The 18,218-nt window shown below is 33.9% G+C and overlaps 2 protein-coding genes across 3 annotated transcripts; one reads left to right on the forward strand and one right to left on the reverse strand.

Moving 5' to 3' along the window:
- The first annotated feature begins 342 nt into the window (after positions 1-342).
- Positions 343-2,414, forward strand: LOC120217698 (ribonuclease TUDOR 1-like). 2 transcript variants are annotated; one of them, XM_039214768.1, is made up of 6 exons: positions 343-688; positions 783-874; positions 1,372-1,460; positions 1,554-1,651; positions 2,080-2,095; positions 2,217-2,414. In XM_039214768.1, the coding sequence occupies exons 2-6, from the start codon at positions 870-872 to the stop codon at positions 2,255-2,257; spliced, it is 249 nt and encodes an 82-aa protein (XP_039070699.1). In that variant the 5' UTR covers positions 343-688; positions 783-869; the 3' UTR covers positions 2,258-2,414. The 2 variants fall into 2 exon arrangements, with proteins under 2 accessions (XP_039070699.1, XP_039070698.1); XM_039214767.1 differs by having other exon boundaries at positions 2,080-2,414.
- An 11,998-nt stretch (positions 2,415-14,412) lies between these two features.
- Positions 14,413-16,995, reverse strand: LOC120217397 (CBL-interacting serine/threonine-protein kinase 12-like). Its single transcript, XM_039214507.1, has 2 exons — positions 16,984-16,995; positions 14,413-15,993 (listed from the first exon to the last, which is right to left on the reverse strand). Exons 1-2 carry the CDS (start codon positions 16,993-16,995, stop codon positions 14,470-14,472), a joined length of 1,536 nt encoding a protein of 511 aa, XP_039070438.1. The 3' UTR covers positions 14,413-14,469.
- Between the last annotated feature and the right edge of the window lie 1,223 nt (positions 16,996-18,218).

Raw genomic sequence — 18,218 nt, forward strand, 5'->3', positions numbered from 1 at the left:
AGAAACTTGAATTTTGAGGAGGGTTTAGGGTTTAGTTTATTCAGTTTATGGTAAATGGAATGTACTTCCGTTTATGTGGTTTAGTTTAATCAGTTTTGTGGATTACATTTGATGCCTTTAAATTTTATATTGCATATTGGTAACTAGGAGCCAGACACACAATAAATCTTTCTTTTATTAAATGTTAAGAGTTGACGCATGGGACTAGATTTTTGGAAAAAGTAGGGAAGCCTTTGCAGCAAGTGAAATGATTTCAATTTCTTGGACTACTGACCGAGCATTCTAGATGAGAGATAATACCTAATTAGTGCACCAATTATAGTAGTTTTTTTTTTCAGGTTCTTGCCATGAAAGAAAAGTTTGACAAAAGTCTTAAAGATTTGCATTTACTCTACCTCAAATCGCCTAAACACAGTGAATCTAGGCATTCCGGTTTCGGGGATATCTCAACTATAATGATTACTACTCTAACGAGAATGAAATGAGCTATTATGCTTTCTCAATATGAAGTCTTTTCCATGAAGATCAAAAGTGGGCAATGATTTGTATTCTTTTGTGCCATAAGAGTTCAAGAAACAAGCTCGAAGTTGAAGTCCATGGTTTGGATTTAGATAATCTGTTGGAGTCTTAGCAGCAGCCAACCTGCACCATATCATCTTTGTTCTGCTGCTGTTGATGTTCATACGAGGTAAGGCGTAAACCCTTTATTTAGTTGGTTATGGTGAAGAAGTAGCATGCTATTTGACATCTGTTGTGTTTCTTGTCTCTCTTTGAAAATGCAGAATAAGGAAAATGTGCATTTTTTAAGTTTGACAAGGATATAATTCCTTACCTAATTGTCTCTTCCTCACTGTAGGTTGGAACCTTGAATGAGGTATGAAATAAGGTTCACTATGCATACCTAAAGTTGTTCCTGAAATTTGAGCTTGGACTTGTAGGTTTAGCTTTTTATGAGCAACATATTACTTTTTTTATGCTTTAACTCTCTGGCCAATGATATTTTTTTTATTCAGGATCTTCATTCTCACCCCCAATACTAAAATTAATAGATCCAAACATAGAGGCCTAATTTGGTTTTAAAAGCTTTCTAGTGCAAAAAGTTCTGTTGTTAAAGTAGGAAGAAATGGATGTTAGGGATAGTCCTTGAGGAGTTAAGTTTCACAATAATAAATAGTAGATTTGCTTATCTTCCCTTGACAGTGCATGTTAGTGAGGCTTGAAATTGGTTGTATTTTACTAGATTTTTTAGGCAAGTTCTAGTTATGAATCTTGCCAAAGCCAGGCCTTTTGTTTCAGTTCTGCCCCTTCCCCGTTGATAAATGTTTGGGGTCTTCTTTTATTTGCATCTTGATGTTAATCATAATTTTTCAGTACTTACGACCGAATGCTCCACCGTAAAAGAAAAAGGGAAATATTTTACTTTTCTTCAAGCCCTACGATATTGAGAAAGCAAAGCTTCGGTAGGTTGTTGTGTTGTCTATTTCTCCTTGTCTTTTGATAGTTGCGTGAAATCTTATTTGGGTTATCTTTCTGCTCTATTATGTATGTTGGAGGGTTGTTTGTGAAAAGTGCAAGGAAGCCAATAGAAATCTTGTTCAAATTAAACAAAATGACAGGGTATACTCCTGATGAAGAGACCAATCTTTATGAGGTTAGCTTCTAGCAATATCTTTTCTCAGTGGTGCAATTTTTCTGCTTATTGTTTCAACAAACCCGGTCATAATTATAAGGATGCAGTGAGGAGCTTGAGTTTTCATTTTGTAGTAAAACACCAATAGGATTTCTCATCAAACTGCAAATAAGTTGTTTATCAATTAACTATTAAAATAAAAGAGAAGACCACACCACAAAATAAAAACAATATTAACACCGTCACTATAACAAAAGCAACAAGCATTTGTGACGAAAAGAAATAAAATATAAACAAGTTATTTGATTCTGCGAAGGATCCTCCAGTCATGCGCATACAAATCCTTTCAATGGTTGGCAATTGTGTCTCTAAGTTATTTGATTTCTTGCTTTTATATTCTATTTATTATCTGAATTCTTATATCAATATACCGTCATGTTTACTATTAGGCACCAGCCAAGAAAGGTAGAGATTTCTTGCATTTCCTGCAAAACAAGAGGGTTCCAGCTGTTGTGGAATATGGTCACCATTTTAAGCTGTTGATCCCTAAGCTTGTAGCATTGCCTTTCTCATTTTATGGTGTCAGATGTCCTGGTCGTGATGAGCCCTACTCAGATGAAGCCATAGCAGTAATGAGACGAAAGATCATGTAGAGTGATGTGGAGGTATGGGTTATCTTTGAGTTGCTTGTCTGCCATCATCTTGTCACGATCTTCTTCATGACTCACTCTCTTCTCTATAAAATACCGGCCAACAATCTTGCTCTCACATGTCACGGTTCTCCATTTAAATTAGGAGTGAATTACCAAACAATCGACGAGTCCTACTTGTTCCATCAACAAGTACAAATAATACTAATCCGCTCGCTACCTTTTCACCCGCTTCTGAAGTCATCTTTGCTTGTCATTTATAAGGTGACCACTTCTTAATCACTTCAACTGTAATGTCAGTTTGGTTGATAATTAGACTTTCAAACTAAATATATCTTTCTGGCATTCTTTTCTTATACAAAACAATCAAGAGAGCAGTGAGATCTTTTCCCCCATTTTTAGCCAAATTAAAGAAGCAAAATATGCGCTTCTAAACAATCCAGACACCAACGTCTTGTCGGGAAAACACATCCACCAGCAGCCTAAGGTGACTCTATATGTTGCTCAATCTATAGTCTAAATTCAAGAGCTCCCACACCGCTATTGTTAAATTTGAACACCTGCAGATGTAGCTGAAGTTAGCTGAGTTATTCAACTTGAAGTAAATTCAGCATTGGAACACATAAAGTAAATTCAGCATTTTCTTAGATATATGAAGGTCTCAGAACATGCACTTGGCCACTTGCTCAGGTTTAATAGACCACCAAAGCTTGTTATTTAAGAAGAGCAGACCACGGTGCTTATAATGACCCAGTAAGTTGTAATGTGGATTTTGGACTTTACCGCAGCTAGGTTGTCGATATCAAGTCCGACATGTACAGCAGGCAGAGGTTCGAACTCGATGATGCACTCTGTCAAATCCACCATTCTCTTAAAAAGCAATTAAGGGAATACGAGGACAGCTGCATTATGAGGCTAAATTCACCATAGCTTAATGCAAAAGCTGAAACTGCTGATGCCACTTTCGTGTCCCGTCTCTGACTTCTCAGCAAATCGATACTTTGGACTCAATATCTATTTTAATTATGAATTAAAATTAATTTATGTCTATTTTAATTAATAAATTTATACTTGGATATTTGAATTTGGGACTTGAAGACTTTATTAATTAAGTAAAAGGAAGCTCAAACATATGATGCAAATAAGCTTGATCAATGCACCAACTTATTTAGTCCCTTTCAACTTTCTTTTCATTAGTTCACTCTCTTAGTTTTCTCTCGTGGGTAAGCCGTTCATTTCTTTTTCTTTTTGTCTTTGTTGATTGGTGGTGGCACTAACTTTAATGTTGATTGCCAACTGCTAATATTCTTTATTGTCCTTTTATTTTCTTTTATTTTTTATTTGCAATAAGTCGGCTTGTATGATACATTTTCATAGGTTTTTATGGCACGTTTTCTTCAGCCTTTTGTCAAGATTTTCATTCGTTTGGTCGTTATATCTTTTTTTAAGGGTTGATTTAACATCGTCACGACTGATCAAGATGTCACTTATCTATTATATTGATGATCTTCCTTGCTTTAAACCTTCAGATTGGATTTGGATATCTGTTATGCGTTCGTGGATAGCTTTTCAAGTCTTTCGAGTATGATTTGCGATTTTTTGTAGTATTTCAGTAGCTTGATCTCCTTTTGTAATTCATTTGCCGAAACGATCAGATTTGTTTGTATCTACCTTCGTTCAAGTTTTCTTGGTTAGATTTTAGTCTTTTATTGTATGGTCCTTGTGTGATGTTAGTTTTGTTTAAATGATTATAATAAATTGTGTGCTTAATTTACGATTATGATTGTAAATATTTTATTATAATTTAATATATTTCCTATTTTGAATAAAATTAGTGATTTCTATTTTTTAAAAAAAAAAACTTTCTTTTCACTCAAGAAAGCTTATATTTTTTAACTCCTAATTAAATACTCTCTTCATATATCTCCTTATAAATAGATGTGCTTGATTTCTTATGATTCATACCAATTTTCTTACAAAATTTGTTGATATATACCTTAAATATTAGAGAGTGTAGTCGATTAATATCTTCTTAGGGAATATAGACCTGTGAAAATAATCTATATAGGGATCACATATATATAAATTATGTGTTCAAATTTGGGAGGTACGTACACACCTAGCATCTACCGAATTTTGTATTATATTTGTTTTGTTAAATATCAAGCTTAATTCGATTTTGAAGACAAATTAAACTTATGTTGCACATTTTTTCTTAATATTTCAATTTGAGACCATCATTTATCATTGCAAAGCCTCTAAAACTTTTTTCAATTATGAAGTTTGAAATAATGATATCGTCTTATTCTTTCTATCCTAGGGATTTAAATTTATACAACATAGTTAGCTTCTCCCAAATCATTCATGCTAAATTGTTGAGTTAAACACAACTTAAAATCAATTATAATATCTCAATTGAAATACACGACTAGGGAAACCACTTGACGTTTCTAAACATTCATCCTTGTTAATTTCACGAGTTCACACAAATGGAGACATCACACATGTTAAAGTAAATGTACGAGATTCAGATACGAAAGTAAGAGAAAAAATTCAAATTAAAAACACAAATTTTGAAATAACCCCAAAACTTTGAAAACCTTCATTTCAACCCATTAACCTTTAACCTCGTCACCGAACCACCCTTCTCTGATCGGGAGTGGTTTACACCGGCGCTCCCACCGAACTAAGCAGCAACCGGCGTGTAACACCCCCAACCCGTATCCGACCCGGATACGAGTCCGAAGTGTCACATTGACTTTTTAAACATTCATTCGTATAAAATAGTGGGTAATTAAAACTTTGATAACATTCTTCATTTCAACCCATTAACCTTTAACCTCGTCACCGAACCACCCTTCTCTGATCGGGAGTGGTTTACACCGGCGCTCCCACCGAACTAAGCAGCAACCGGCGTGTAACACCCCCAACCCGTATCCGACCCGGATACGAGTCCGAAGTGTCACATTGACTTTTTAAACATTCATTCGTATAAAATAGTGGGTAATTTAAAACTTTGATAACATTTAATTTATTTCAAAGCGTTTACAACAGATATCAGAGTTCATACCATTTATATCTTTAGACTACATGCCAACTACACTCTGTAACAGTACATACATTTTCTGATCTGACATTTGGTAAGGAAAACTGCCTGTCTTGCTCCGCATTACTCTTTACTCTTCTGGAAACCTACGCGTGAAACAATCACACGCTAAGTCGAAGACTTAGTGAGGCATAACGACTTATAATGCACTTTAAAACATATATCGATACATGCATGTTCTTTTCTATCATGTTATAGCAATTCCATGCATTCTTCGTATCATATAAAATCATATCAGATTAATTACAGTAAATACATACAGACACATAATTCATCATTAACAGTTTATCATGTAATCACATACTTTTATTGTTAACCTTTTCAATCAAACACTATACACACACAACATCATATGGTTCACGTAACACATTTCAAACCACTTATAACCCCATCGTATACATATCACATTCAGTATGCTTGTTTAATCACTTTATTAGCCCATGTACACTAGTGAGAACTTAAGGTATGTGAGTACATTGAGGTTGTGCACACATATGCTGTCACCACAGCTCGATCAATGTCCCGAAGGACCAGTCCATAGATTCCGAAGAACCTAGGTAATCAGTCCATATGTCCCGAAGGACATAGGTAAACAGTCCATATGTTCCGAAGAACATAGGTAAACAGTCCATATGTTCCGAAGAACATAGGTAAACAGTCCATATGTTCCGAGAACATAGGTAACCCTCGACCCTTGGCATGCCAACTATACCCCTAGCTCTCATATCACATAACATGGGCATTATCATTTATAACAGTTCACATTACTTATTCATATTCTTTCTCTTATAACCACATATCTTTTCTTTTCAGTCACGTATCACATGTACGTGTAAACATATATCTAATATCATATGTTGCATGCAATCACATAGATCTTATCTCATAACATATACTTGTAGTCACATAGTTCAGTTTCACATATGTTCATATATATACATTACATAGCACATACTTCTCATAACATTACATTCAAAAGCATGTTAACACATAATCATGCATACATACAATTCATGTCATTCATATACGTATAATCATATATTCATGCATTCTAACAGAGGAAATAGACTTGTCGCAAGTCTTGTTTCCATTTAGCACCATAAACTAATTAATATGCACTCACCTGGCCTCACTAGTCAATTCCAATCTCTTATCTTTCCCCTTGATCGATCTTACTTGCCAAACGTTCCGGAATTCTTATGCGTAGAATCTACATAAATGTACATTTCGAGGTAATCATTAGATACCTACACCTTGTAATTGAATACTAGCAACTTAAACGAACTTATTAAACCAATATTAACATTTTTCTTTAGGGGGAATCGGTTCCCTACCATGGGGGTATCGATTCCCTCAAGACATTCTGGAATTCTGTCGTTTGAAGGGGTATCGGTTCCCCTTGAATGGGTACCGATTCCCCTTGCCCAGAAATCAATTTTCAACCGAAAATTACTTCATTTCCACTCAAACCCTTCATATATCATCCCCTTTTCATTCTTAACTCTAGTATACATACTTAAACCAATCTATATTCATTTATTTCATCTTAAACCTCAAAATCCTATCTTCCATATGAGATTCAAAAATCATACCAAATTTTCAATGTGTTCTAATTCCAATTCTAACACTCCAAATCTCTTAATTTAACCATTGACAAGTCAAATTTAACTTCAAATTCTACTTATCAATTCCTTTCCAAAATTTCATATAAAAACTCCAAATCTTTAATCTCTCTTAACCTCTCCATCATTGTTTTTAAGATGATTTAAGCTTTCCTTAAGCTTAGTTATCATCTAATAATCAAAACCCAACCTTAAAATCAACAATTCATTTACAAACAAAGAACTTACCTTTTGAAGCTAGCCCCACGTGAAGAAGAGAAGGCAAGAAGAAGAAAGCTTCCAGATAGCTCTCTTCCCACGTGTATATAATTCCTTAAATGATCAAATGACCATTTTACCCTTATTTCCTTTAACAATTACAAAATAACCTTCATCATATGCATCTAATAATCATAGAGCTATTTCATTCTTCTATTTTAGTCATCAAATTATGAAACTTTACAATTTGATCACTAACCCGGTATTGAGGATGTTACAAATCTCCCCTCCTTATAAGAAAATTCGTCCTCGAATTTTCACTGCACATCTTAATAGGAACATATCTTCTAATGTTCTTATGTTGCTTCCCTGACTTATTATTCTTGTCATCATCAGAAACTTACTTTTCAATCCCTTAGTTTTTCGACTATCTTTTTCGTTTATACCTTCATCTTCTGTTGTTTATCATATAAGCAATAACCAGTAATACCAATCCATGTTGTCTTTTCTCTCATTCGATATGCATTTTTCCTTTGATCTTTCTAAAATTCCATATAATGTCACTCATCACGTTGACAATAACATTCATCTCACTCTATATCAAAACTGTCCTCTGTACTTCCATATTATCGTATCTGATTCTTTTAAATCAATCCCTTTCATTTCTATACTTGTATTTTCCTGAAGGTTCCATGCAAATACTTATCTCTGTTTCTACATCATAGCTATCTGCTCAGAATATACAATTATATTCAAATTCATATCATAATCAATTAACTCCACTATATCTTTCCTCCAATCTTATAACTCTAGCACCTTTACTCTGACAGCTAGATAATAACTTTGGTTCAGTCTAGGGCACAAGCCCTCTTATACCAATCATATACATTCTTTCCAATCTAAATTATCTTAACATTCGCTTACTCAACTTATCAATTTCACCTCTATTCTCATACATCCTGAAATTCTTTTTCTCAAACTCAACATTCTGACTTCCTGTGTCCTATAATCTGATCATCGATATACATATTCTCAAACTCTTCTTATCAATCCTCAGCTTTACTTAAATATACAAATTCTTACTTCCTTTTCCTTTACTATACCACATTACTATGATCCAAATATGCAACTGTATCCAGATCCATTACGGATTTGGTTCTCATATCCTGACAATATCTTATAATCTTATAATTCCAGTACATTCCCATCGCATATTCTCGTTAGCTAACGCTAACTTTTCCGTCTTAACTGCAAACCCTTATCATATAAACGCTCTTGCTTATACACAATGTTATTCCTTCATTTTGAACTTATAAGCTGGTGACACCCACCATATTCTATCTTATCCACATAATAACTCTATATCGTTTTTCCGATTTCAAACGATGAAAACTTTCTATCATTATTCAGATATGATTTCAGCTTTCTGAAATCAACTTTGTCTTACTAGGCATTTCCTGAGGTGTACGCTCTTCATCCTGCCTAGCCAGGGCAAGTGAATAGCTATCACAATCAGGAATATCACCTTTCACTACTTTGAAATATTACGATCGGATTTCTACTGTATTAAACTATCTATTCTATTAGCAAGACAACATACTCCTTACACAATCAGATCAGAAATTTTTCAATCTATGTTGGCATGTACACCTTTTATGACACTTTGGACTTCGGTTTATGCCGAGAATCGGCTAAACCTTGGCTCTGATACCATTAAATGTAACACCCCCAACCCGTATCCGACCCGGATACGAGTCGAAGTGTCACATGACTTTTTAAACATTCATTCGTATAAAATAGTGGGTAATTTAAAACTTTGATAACATTTAATTTATTTCAAAGCGTTTACAATAGATATCAGAGTTCATACCATTTATATCTTTAGACTACATGCCAACTACACTCTGTAAACAGTACATACATTTTCTGATCTGACATTTGGTAAGGAAAACTGACCTGTCTTGCTCCGCATTACTCTTTACTCTTCTCGAAACCTACGCGTGAAACAATCACACGCTAAGTCGAAGACTTAGTGAGGCATAACGACTTATAATGCACTTTAAAACATATATCGATACATGCATGTTCTTTTATCATGTTATAGCAATTCATGCATTCTTCGTATCATATAAAATCATATCAGATTAATTACAGTAAATACATACAGACACATAATTCATCATTAACAGTTTATCATGTAATCACATACTTTTATTGTTAACCTTTTCAATCAAACACTATACACACACAACATCATATGGTTCACGTAACACATTTCAAACCACTTATAACCCCATCGTATACATATCACATTCAGTATGCTTGTTTAATCACTTTATTAGCCCATGTACACTAGTGAGAACTTAAGGTATGTGAGTACATTGAGGTTGTGCACACATATGCTGTCACCACAGCTCGATCAATGTCCCGAAGGACCAGTCCATAGATTCCGAAGAACCTAGGTAATCAGTCCATATGTCCCGAAGGACATAGGTAAACAGTCCATATGTTCCGAAGAACATAGGTAAACAGTCCATATGTTCCGAAGAACATAGGTAAACAGTCCATATGTTCCGAAGAACATAGGTAACCCTCGACCCTTGGCATGCCAACTATACCCCTAGCTCTCATATCACATAACATGGGCATTATCATTTATAACAGTTCACATTACTTATTCATATTCTTTCTCTTATAACCACATATCTTTTCTTTTCAGTCACGTATCACATGTACGTGTAAACATATATCTAATATCATATGTTGCATGCAATCACATAGATCTTATCTCATAACATATACTTGTAGTCACATAGTTCAGTTTCACATATGTTCATATATATACATTACATAGCACATACTTCTCATAACATTACATTCAAAAGCATGTTAACACATATAATCATGCATACATATATTCATGTCATTCATATACGTATAATCATATTCATGCATTCTAACAGAGGAAATAGACTTGTCGCAAGTCTTGTTTCCATTTAGCACCATAAACTAATTAATATGCACTCACCTGGCCTCACTAGTCAATTCCAATCTTATCTTTCCCCTTGATCGATCTTACTTGCCAAACGTTCCGGAATTCTTTATGCGTAGAATCTACATAAATGTACATTTCGAGGTAATCATTAGATACCTACACCTTGTAATTGAATACTAGCAACTTAAACGAACTTATTAAACCAATATTAACATTTTTCTTTAGGGGGAATCGGTTCCCTACCATGGGGGTATCGATTCCCTCAAGACATTCTAGAATTCTGTCGTTTGAAGGGGTATCGGTTCCCCTTGAATGGGTACCGATTCCCCTTGCCCAGAAATCATATTTTCAACCCAAAAATTACTTCATTTCCACTCAAACCCTTCATATATCATCCCCTTTTCATTCTTAACTCTAGTATACATACTTAAACCAATCTATATTCATTTATTTCATCTTAAACCTCAAAATCCTATCTTCCATATGAGATTCAAAAATCATACCAAATTTTCAATGTGTTCTAATTCCAATTCTAACACTCCAAATCTCTTAATTTAACCATTGACAAGTCAAATTTAACTTCAAATTCTACTTATCAATTCCTTTCCAAAATTTCATATAAAAACTCCAAATCTTTAATCTCTCTTAACCTCTCCATCATTTGTTTTTAAGATGATTTAAGCTTTCCTTAAGCTTAGTTATCATCTAATAATCAAAACCCAACCTTAAAATCAACAATTCATTTACAAACAAAGAACTTACCTTTTGAAGCTAGCCCCACGTGAAGAAGAGAAGGCAAGAAGAAGAAAGCTTCCAGATAGCTCTCTTCCCACGTGTATATAATTCCTTAAATGATCAAATGACCATTTTACCCTTTATTTCCTTTAACAATTACAAAATAACCTTCATCATATGCATCTAATAATCATAGAGCTATTTCATTCTTCTATTTTAGTCATCAAATTATGAAACTTTACAATTTGATCACTAACCCGGTATTGAGGATGTTACACGGCGACCTCAACCCGACCCTCAGATCACCCGAAATCAGTCACCGTCGAGCTTAATCGCAAGGAAACCATTCGATCGCCCACCTCCAACCTCGCCCACCGCTCGTCGGGAGTCATCACCGCCTAGCCCAGTGGAAGCGATGTCCCAGATCGGTCATAGCCCAATCATCAACTCGCCTCGAGTCGCCGCCGTTCGTGGTGGAGTGGCATTTGAAAGTCCGACGAAAAGCCCCCATTACCGTTCGATTTTTGCGATTTCCGACCGAAACCGTCACCTTTCCGCCTCACCGCCACCGTAGCTGAGCTTGCCAATCCTGTCTGACCAAAACCCAACCGGTTTGGTAAGCCACCGTCGCCGAGCAGACGAGCTTGGAATAGGGGCGGTCGAACGGTTAAAGGTTAATGGGTTGAGATGAAGGTTTTTAAAGTTTTGGGGTTATTTCAAAATTTGTATTTTTTTTTTAAAAAAATATATAATTTTATTTTTTTAATTTTAAATAATTTTTTTAAAATTACCAGATTGTGACATGTGTCACTTAACGGAGAAAACTAACAGTCCGTCACGGCGTGACCTATTTTGAGTAACGGAATGAAACGTTAGACATCAAACTGAAACAAAAAAACGTTAGGCACTAAACTGGAAAAACTGGCATACGTTGGGCACCTTTTATATATTTAAGCCTTAAAACTAATATGGAAGAGTCATATATTTAGGGGTTACCAAATGTTTTTCATCTTCCTCCTCGTACGTCTTTGAAAGGAGAGCTCTTTTACGTAATGCGTTAATCTTATCATTTATCAGACAGAGATCATGAATATATAGCTAAACATTATTCTTCTGAGTTGTTCCATCTTCATTTTGTTTGTAGGGCCTTCTGTAGGCTTTTAGTAGAGAATTCATATTCACAATATTTTATTGTACAATTATGGTTGTCAACCTTATAGACATGTCTTACTTCATTCAACGTGTAATTGTTGTAAATAATCAAGATGTATTATATCAAAAGGGGTTTCAAAAATATTTTTGTACGATAAATTTGAATGTTGAAGATGGTTTGCAACTTATATAATAAACCTCCAATTGAGGGCTGGTGGATACCACCTATACCTTGGCCATATGCTGTGACACTTTATTCATTTAAAATTTTGAATAATTTTGATTCATTTAAAATTTTAAATGATTTTTTCTTAAGAATTAAATAAACTATTAAAAAAATTTAAAAATCAACCAAATCATTAAACTTTTTAAAAATATTAAACAAATCCTTCTACCATGTCATCTTTCACAAATTAATTGCTATATCAATACAATTAACTACCAATTATGAAAACCATCTGTCAAAGGGCTAGGTTGGTAAAATTTCTAATTTGTAGGCTTAATTAATTTGTTTAAAATAGTGGAAAGGAGTTTTAAACCTTTAATCTCTTTTGGATCGTTTTTTTAATCAAAGAGTGAAAAACAGTAAAAAGAATTACTAATAACACCAGTTCCTTCCATCAGCTGCATGAGAAGGTGGATTATCCCTTTGCAGAATGTCAACTGCGACAGAATCTGAAGGCCAAAAGATGAGGTCCAAGCCAACTTGGCTAAACTATCTGCAACCTTCACGCAATACATGTCTGAAAGATAAACTCCATCCTCTTCCAATAAGATCATAGATGTGAGGGATTAAACTCCATCCTTTTCTAGAACAGCTAAAACCTTCGTCTCGCACGAACCCTAGTGATTTCAGTAGTAAAAGAATTGTTGTTATTTTTTGAGGTATCGGATTCTAGTACCAGCAATGCCAGGGTACAAACATTCAATATCAAATGAATGAGAGCTATCTTTGAACATATACTACCTTGCAGTCACCCCAAATTAATAATAAAAAAAACCTCCGTCTCGACAATATGCTCTCTCACGTTTGCATCCCAAGATATCAACTAAACACCCCACAACTCTACATCAAGAATCGAGCAGCAACCCAAAGATTTTGAGAAACCAAGAATCCACTGGCCAAGATGGTCGCCCCTGCATGTTGCAAATCCAGAATCCGACAATCAAATGATTTTGGATAATTTTCAAAATCAAATGATTTAATTAATATAATAAAGGACGAAAAACACATCTGCAATCAAAAGCACGAAAAACACAAGATCTACAATCCAAACTGTTTGATTGCCTCGTACCAATGCAATCCATTGGACCAATCCATATAGAATCTGCGAACTGATTAATCTGATGTTTAAGTAAAATCTGTTTCAGTGCTAATGGCAGTCCTTATCTACGTTTGAGTAATTTGGCATGAAATGCAACAGCCGAGATTGTATAAATAGAACGTACATGAAAATATATGTTAAAGAATAAATTTATAATATTTTAAAAATAAATTATCCATAAAAATATAAATAAAATTAGAACTTTTTAAATACAACCTTCTATATGAAACCCCTTCTATCCCTATGTCAACGTATGTTATTTCAAGCAAACGTTCAATGCAAATAACAGCAGATGAGACATGAGATGCAATTCTTAGAGTGACCACAATCATTGCCAGGGATGGAGCGAAGAGGTTGATGGGTAGCTATTCCTCTTGAAATTTTAAAATTATAATATATTTTAGATTTTTAATTTATTTTTGATTAAAAATCTATTTTCAATCCTTAAAATTCATTCTTTAACATAAAATTTTGTGTCCATCTACGATATCAAAGTTGGAAATACTAAGCAATCAAATTTGTAAAGGGTGAATTATGCGAATAGTCCCTTTTATTTAGGGTTTGATCGACTATGGTCACCCATTTAAAAACTAAGGGTAAATAGTGCCTCACATTATCGGTCTGTTCAATTTAAGTCCCTCTGCTATTAATTTCTATTAACCCCTTTTGTTTAAGCTCCTAAAATGGTTGAGGGTCTAAAATCAAAAGAATCGATAATATTATGGACTAAAATCAAACGGATCGATAACGTTAGGGATCATTTTCCCTTAATTTTAAATTAGTGACTTAAGTCGGTCATACCGAAAACATAGAGAACTATTTGCATAATTTACCCATTTATAAATAAATCAATTCATTTATGAGCAAAGTTGGAATATACAAGCAACCCACAAATCAAATTGCCAAGATCAACAGAAATTTATAATCAAATCTATCCTTCTCCATGCAAAGAAAGATCATACACATATATTCAGTCACCTAAAGGAAACAAAAAAGAGTATCTGTTTTTTTTTTCTTCTTTATGATACAAACAAAGAGAAAAGTTTATCCTTCTCTCTATTCCGAATCCGGAGGTAAACATGAATCATCTGTAGCGGAGGCGGCGGTGGCAGATGATACCGAGTCCTCCGCCATCAAATTCTCTAACCCGGGTTTTAGTTCCCTAATGTATAACTCCTCGAACTCGCCTCGGTCGCCACCTTTCTTCTTTATTTCGACAACAACCAACGACGGCGTTAGCTCGAATATCTCAGCTGCAATCGTCAATGGCCCTTTTACACCTTCTCTTGAACCAGCTAAGCTCAATCTACAATCCTTTTTCCTTACTGTAAAACAAACCACCTTTGCTATTTCTTCCAATTTGGATATAATCTTCGAAACCGGTGCACCGGACACGACCCTTGAACCTTCACCTCCTTCCTCAAACAACCCAGATAAATTGAAACCAGGAGAAAATGAAATAATGTCGAATGCGTTCAAACTCGCTGGCCTCGGCAATGGACCGACTCTCATCCTAGTTTCCACCTCGGTTTCTGACTCGGACATTGATGAATGGTCCGTTGAATATGATCCCACATCATCATCGACCTCTTCAACATTGCAAACTTTATCGTCTTCAATGTAGAATTTAATATGTTTAAATCCCTTTTTAAACCAACGGTTCTCCATGATTTCTGGGATTGTTATTCGGGTTTCCGGGTGGGTATCAAGAAGTTTCGTGAGTAACCGAACTAACTCAGATGAAAACCATCTCGGACACCTGAACTCACCTCTGTAAATTTTCTTGTACATGGCCATTACGTTTTGATCGTTGAATGGTAAATAACCCGCCATTAAAACAAACAAAATTACCCCGCAAGACCAGATATCGACTTTGGCCGCATCATATCCTTTCCGGCCGAGAACTTCCGGCGCCACGTAAGCGGGGGTGCCGCAAAATGTGTGAAACAAACCGTCTTGTCGGATCTGATCCGAAACGGCGCTCAACCCGAAATCAGAGACTTTCAAGTCGCCGTTATTGTCGAGGAGGAGATTCTCGGGCTTCAAGTCGCGGTGGTAAACGCCGCGGGCGTGGCAGAAATTAACGGCGGAGATTAATTGCTGGAAGTATTTTCTGGCGACGGATTCTTTTAACCGGCCTTTGGAAACTTTGTTGAACAGTTCACCGCCACGCACGTATTCCATAACGAAGTAAATCTTGGATTTGGTGGCCATGACTTCAAAGAGTTGCACGATGTTGGGGTGGCGAACACGGCGGAGGATGGAGATTTCGCGCTTGATGTGAGCGATCATGCCACCCTTGAGGATTTTCTCCTTGTCGAGTACTTTGATAGCAACGCTTTGACCGGATTTAACGTTGCAGGCTTGGTAAACTTTAGCAAAAGCACCTTGGCCGAGGAATTTTCCGAGCTCGTAGCGTCCTAGGATAAGACCTTGACCACCGTTGGAGTCTTTCTTGCTCGCGACAGCAACGGAGGCGGCCATTGCGGTGGTTAGAAGTTTGGGTATTTGAGAAAATTGAATGGTTAATGATTGGCCATTTGAAGGAGGAAAATTGAAGCTTTTTTTCTTCGCTTGAGACTAAATTTGAAGGTTAAAAGAAAGGAGAAGCCTTTAAATAGGAAATGTATCTCTCTCTCCCTCTCTATTTTAATTCTTTTGTGGACTACTTTTTATTCTAAAATTAGTACACTCTTCTCAAGAATTTTCTGAAAATAACGGTATAAAATCACTTCATTTTAAATTGATGCTAATTATCTCTTTTATTTTATTTTGACTATATAACTATTTGTTTTTATTTTAAAATTATACTTAATGTTAAACTTTGATTTTATTTTATTCATCCACCATTAAAAAATTAATAGTAATACTGATGTATCACCATAATGTAATTCAACATCATCATTGATTTTTTTAAAATATATCACATTCCATTAATTTTTTTAACGACGGGTGATCATACGAAACCAAAAAATAACATTATATATGATTTTGAAAAAAATGAATAAAAATGATAGTTGGAGTCCAATATTCAATGTTTATATATAGTGTTATTATAATCCTAATTTTAAAATTATAATAAATAATCTTTTAATATTCACAGATGTGTTAAAATTTTACAATTATGATCAAATTAATATAATAAATAAATAATAAAGAATAATTTTTTATTCTATTAATTATAATTATATAAAACTAAAGGAAAAACTAAAGCAATGATTGATTCTTTTTAAATATTTCTTTTTAAAATTGATAAGACAAAAAATTGTTTTTTTTTCAAAGTGTCTAATTTATCTATTAAATTTAAAAATTGAAAAAAAACCTAAAAAAATCTTTTTCTCAAAAAGTAAATACATTTTCCAGCTATAAATGTTTCATATAAGAATGTTGTTGTTGTTTCAAATAATTTAATTAATTACCATAATTAGGTTCATTAAAAAATTCTAATCATGATTTTATAAATTAAGAAAGAATAAGCTGGGGATGGAAACTTTGCATGTAATATCAAAGTTAATCATTTTAAAAAAAGAAAATGAATGCATTCACCAATATAGAAAACTCACACAGTACATAGTCTCCCATTACACTCTGCTGCAAACCTAATGCAAGAGCTGTTTTAAGACCCTCAAGGCAAAGTAATTATAATAATAATGCTTCAACTAATGCCACACATCTCGGTTAACATTCTCAACCGGAATGGATTGAAGGGAGAGTAGACGAGGACTGTCGTCTTCTCTAAAACTTTTAAAGTAAGTCGTATATATTTTAGATATTTTTTATATTTTATATATTAATAATTTTAGTGGACAAGTAAGAGTGATAAGCTCGCTAACCATGGATTTTAATTTTAGAAGGAACAGTGAACCCCAAAACAACGAAATAAATGTTTTCAGAAGCAAAACATACAAAATTTGATAAGTTGAGTTCAATTCAAGAGGGAAAAAAACGTTGAATTCGTCTAGACTTAATTATTTTTATTTAAATTTAAATTAGAATTCAACTTCAGCTCAATTTTTTTTATTCTAATAGTAAAATAAAAAACTTGATTAATATCCGTTAAAAAAAATAGAATACTCAAATGTGACTTTGATATGAACATACGAGGGGTTAAATAATTTATTTTGAATTTGTTTTTTACGACTGGAATAATAGTCGATTTTTGACGACTTTCTAGATTAGATATATGTATTTCTGGGTTATGTTATTGTTTTTTGAATTAATCATTAATATATAATCTTTCGATCGACTAATTCAGATCGGGTAGTACAGAGGTAAGAGTTTGAACTCTTGACATTACTTAAGCAATCTAGTACCTCATCCCACTAGACTAATAGGTTGTTGGTGGTTACGATATCCTTTTACGTATTGATCTTCTGTCTTATATATTTTTAATACATCATGAAATACCTCAATCAAATGTTAGAAATTCAAGATATGCCTATTTTAATAAAACCAACGCAAATAAATAGCTCGATATGAGGTTAATACGAGATTTCAAATTATTATGAATTATAAAATATTTTAGTGATTATTTGTAAGTAAATTAAACATAAAACTTTCTATTATTTATTTTAGAAAAATTTTCATCAATTTTATTATATTTTAAATTTCTTAATCAATAAAAGTTTAATTTATATTAAGAAAATTGCTTAATCATCGTGCTTAATATCCATCATGCATTAAACATTTAACCACATACAATCAATATAAAATATAATCGAACACTAAAAAAAATCAAAGTTTATGTTAAAAAATCACATTAAAATCATCAATAAAAGTATATATCCTATCATATAAGTAACATA

Source organism: Hibiscus syriacus, unplaced genomic scaffold (genome assembly GCF_006381635.1).
Source record: "Hibiscus syriacus cultivar Baekdansim isolate YM2019G1 unplaced genomic scaffold, ASM638163v2 tig00110187_pilon, whole genome shotgun sequence".
In the NCBI taxonomy this organism is placed as follows: domain Eukaryota; kingdom Viridiplantae; phylum Streptophyta; class Magnoliopsida; order Malvales; family Malvaceae; genus Hibiscus; species Hibiscus syriacus.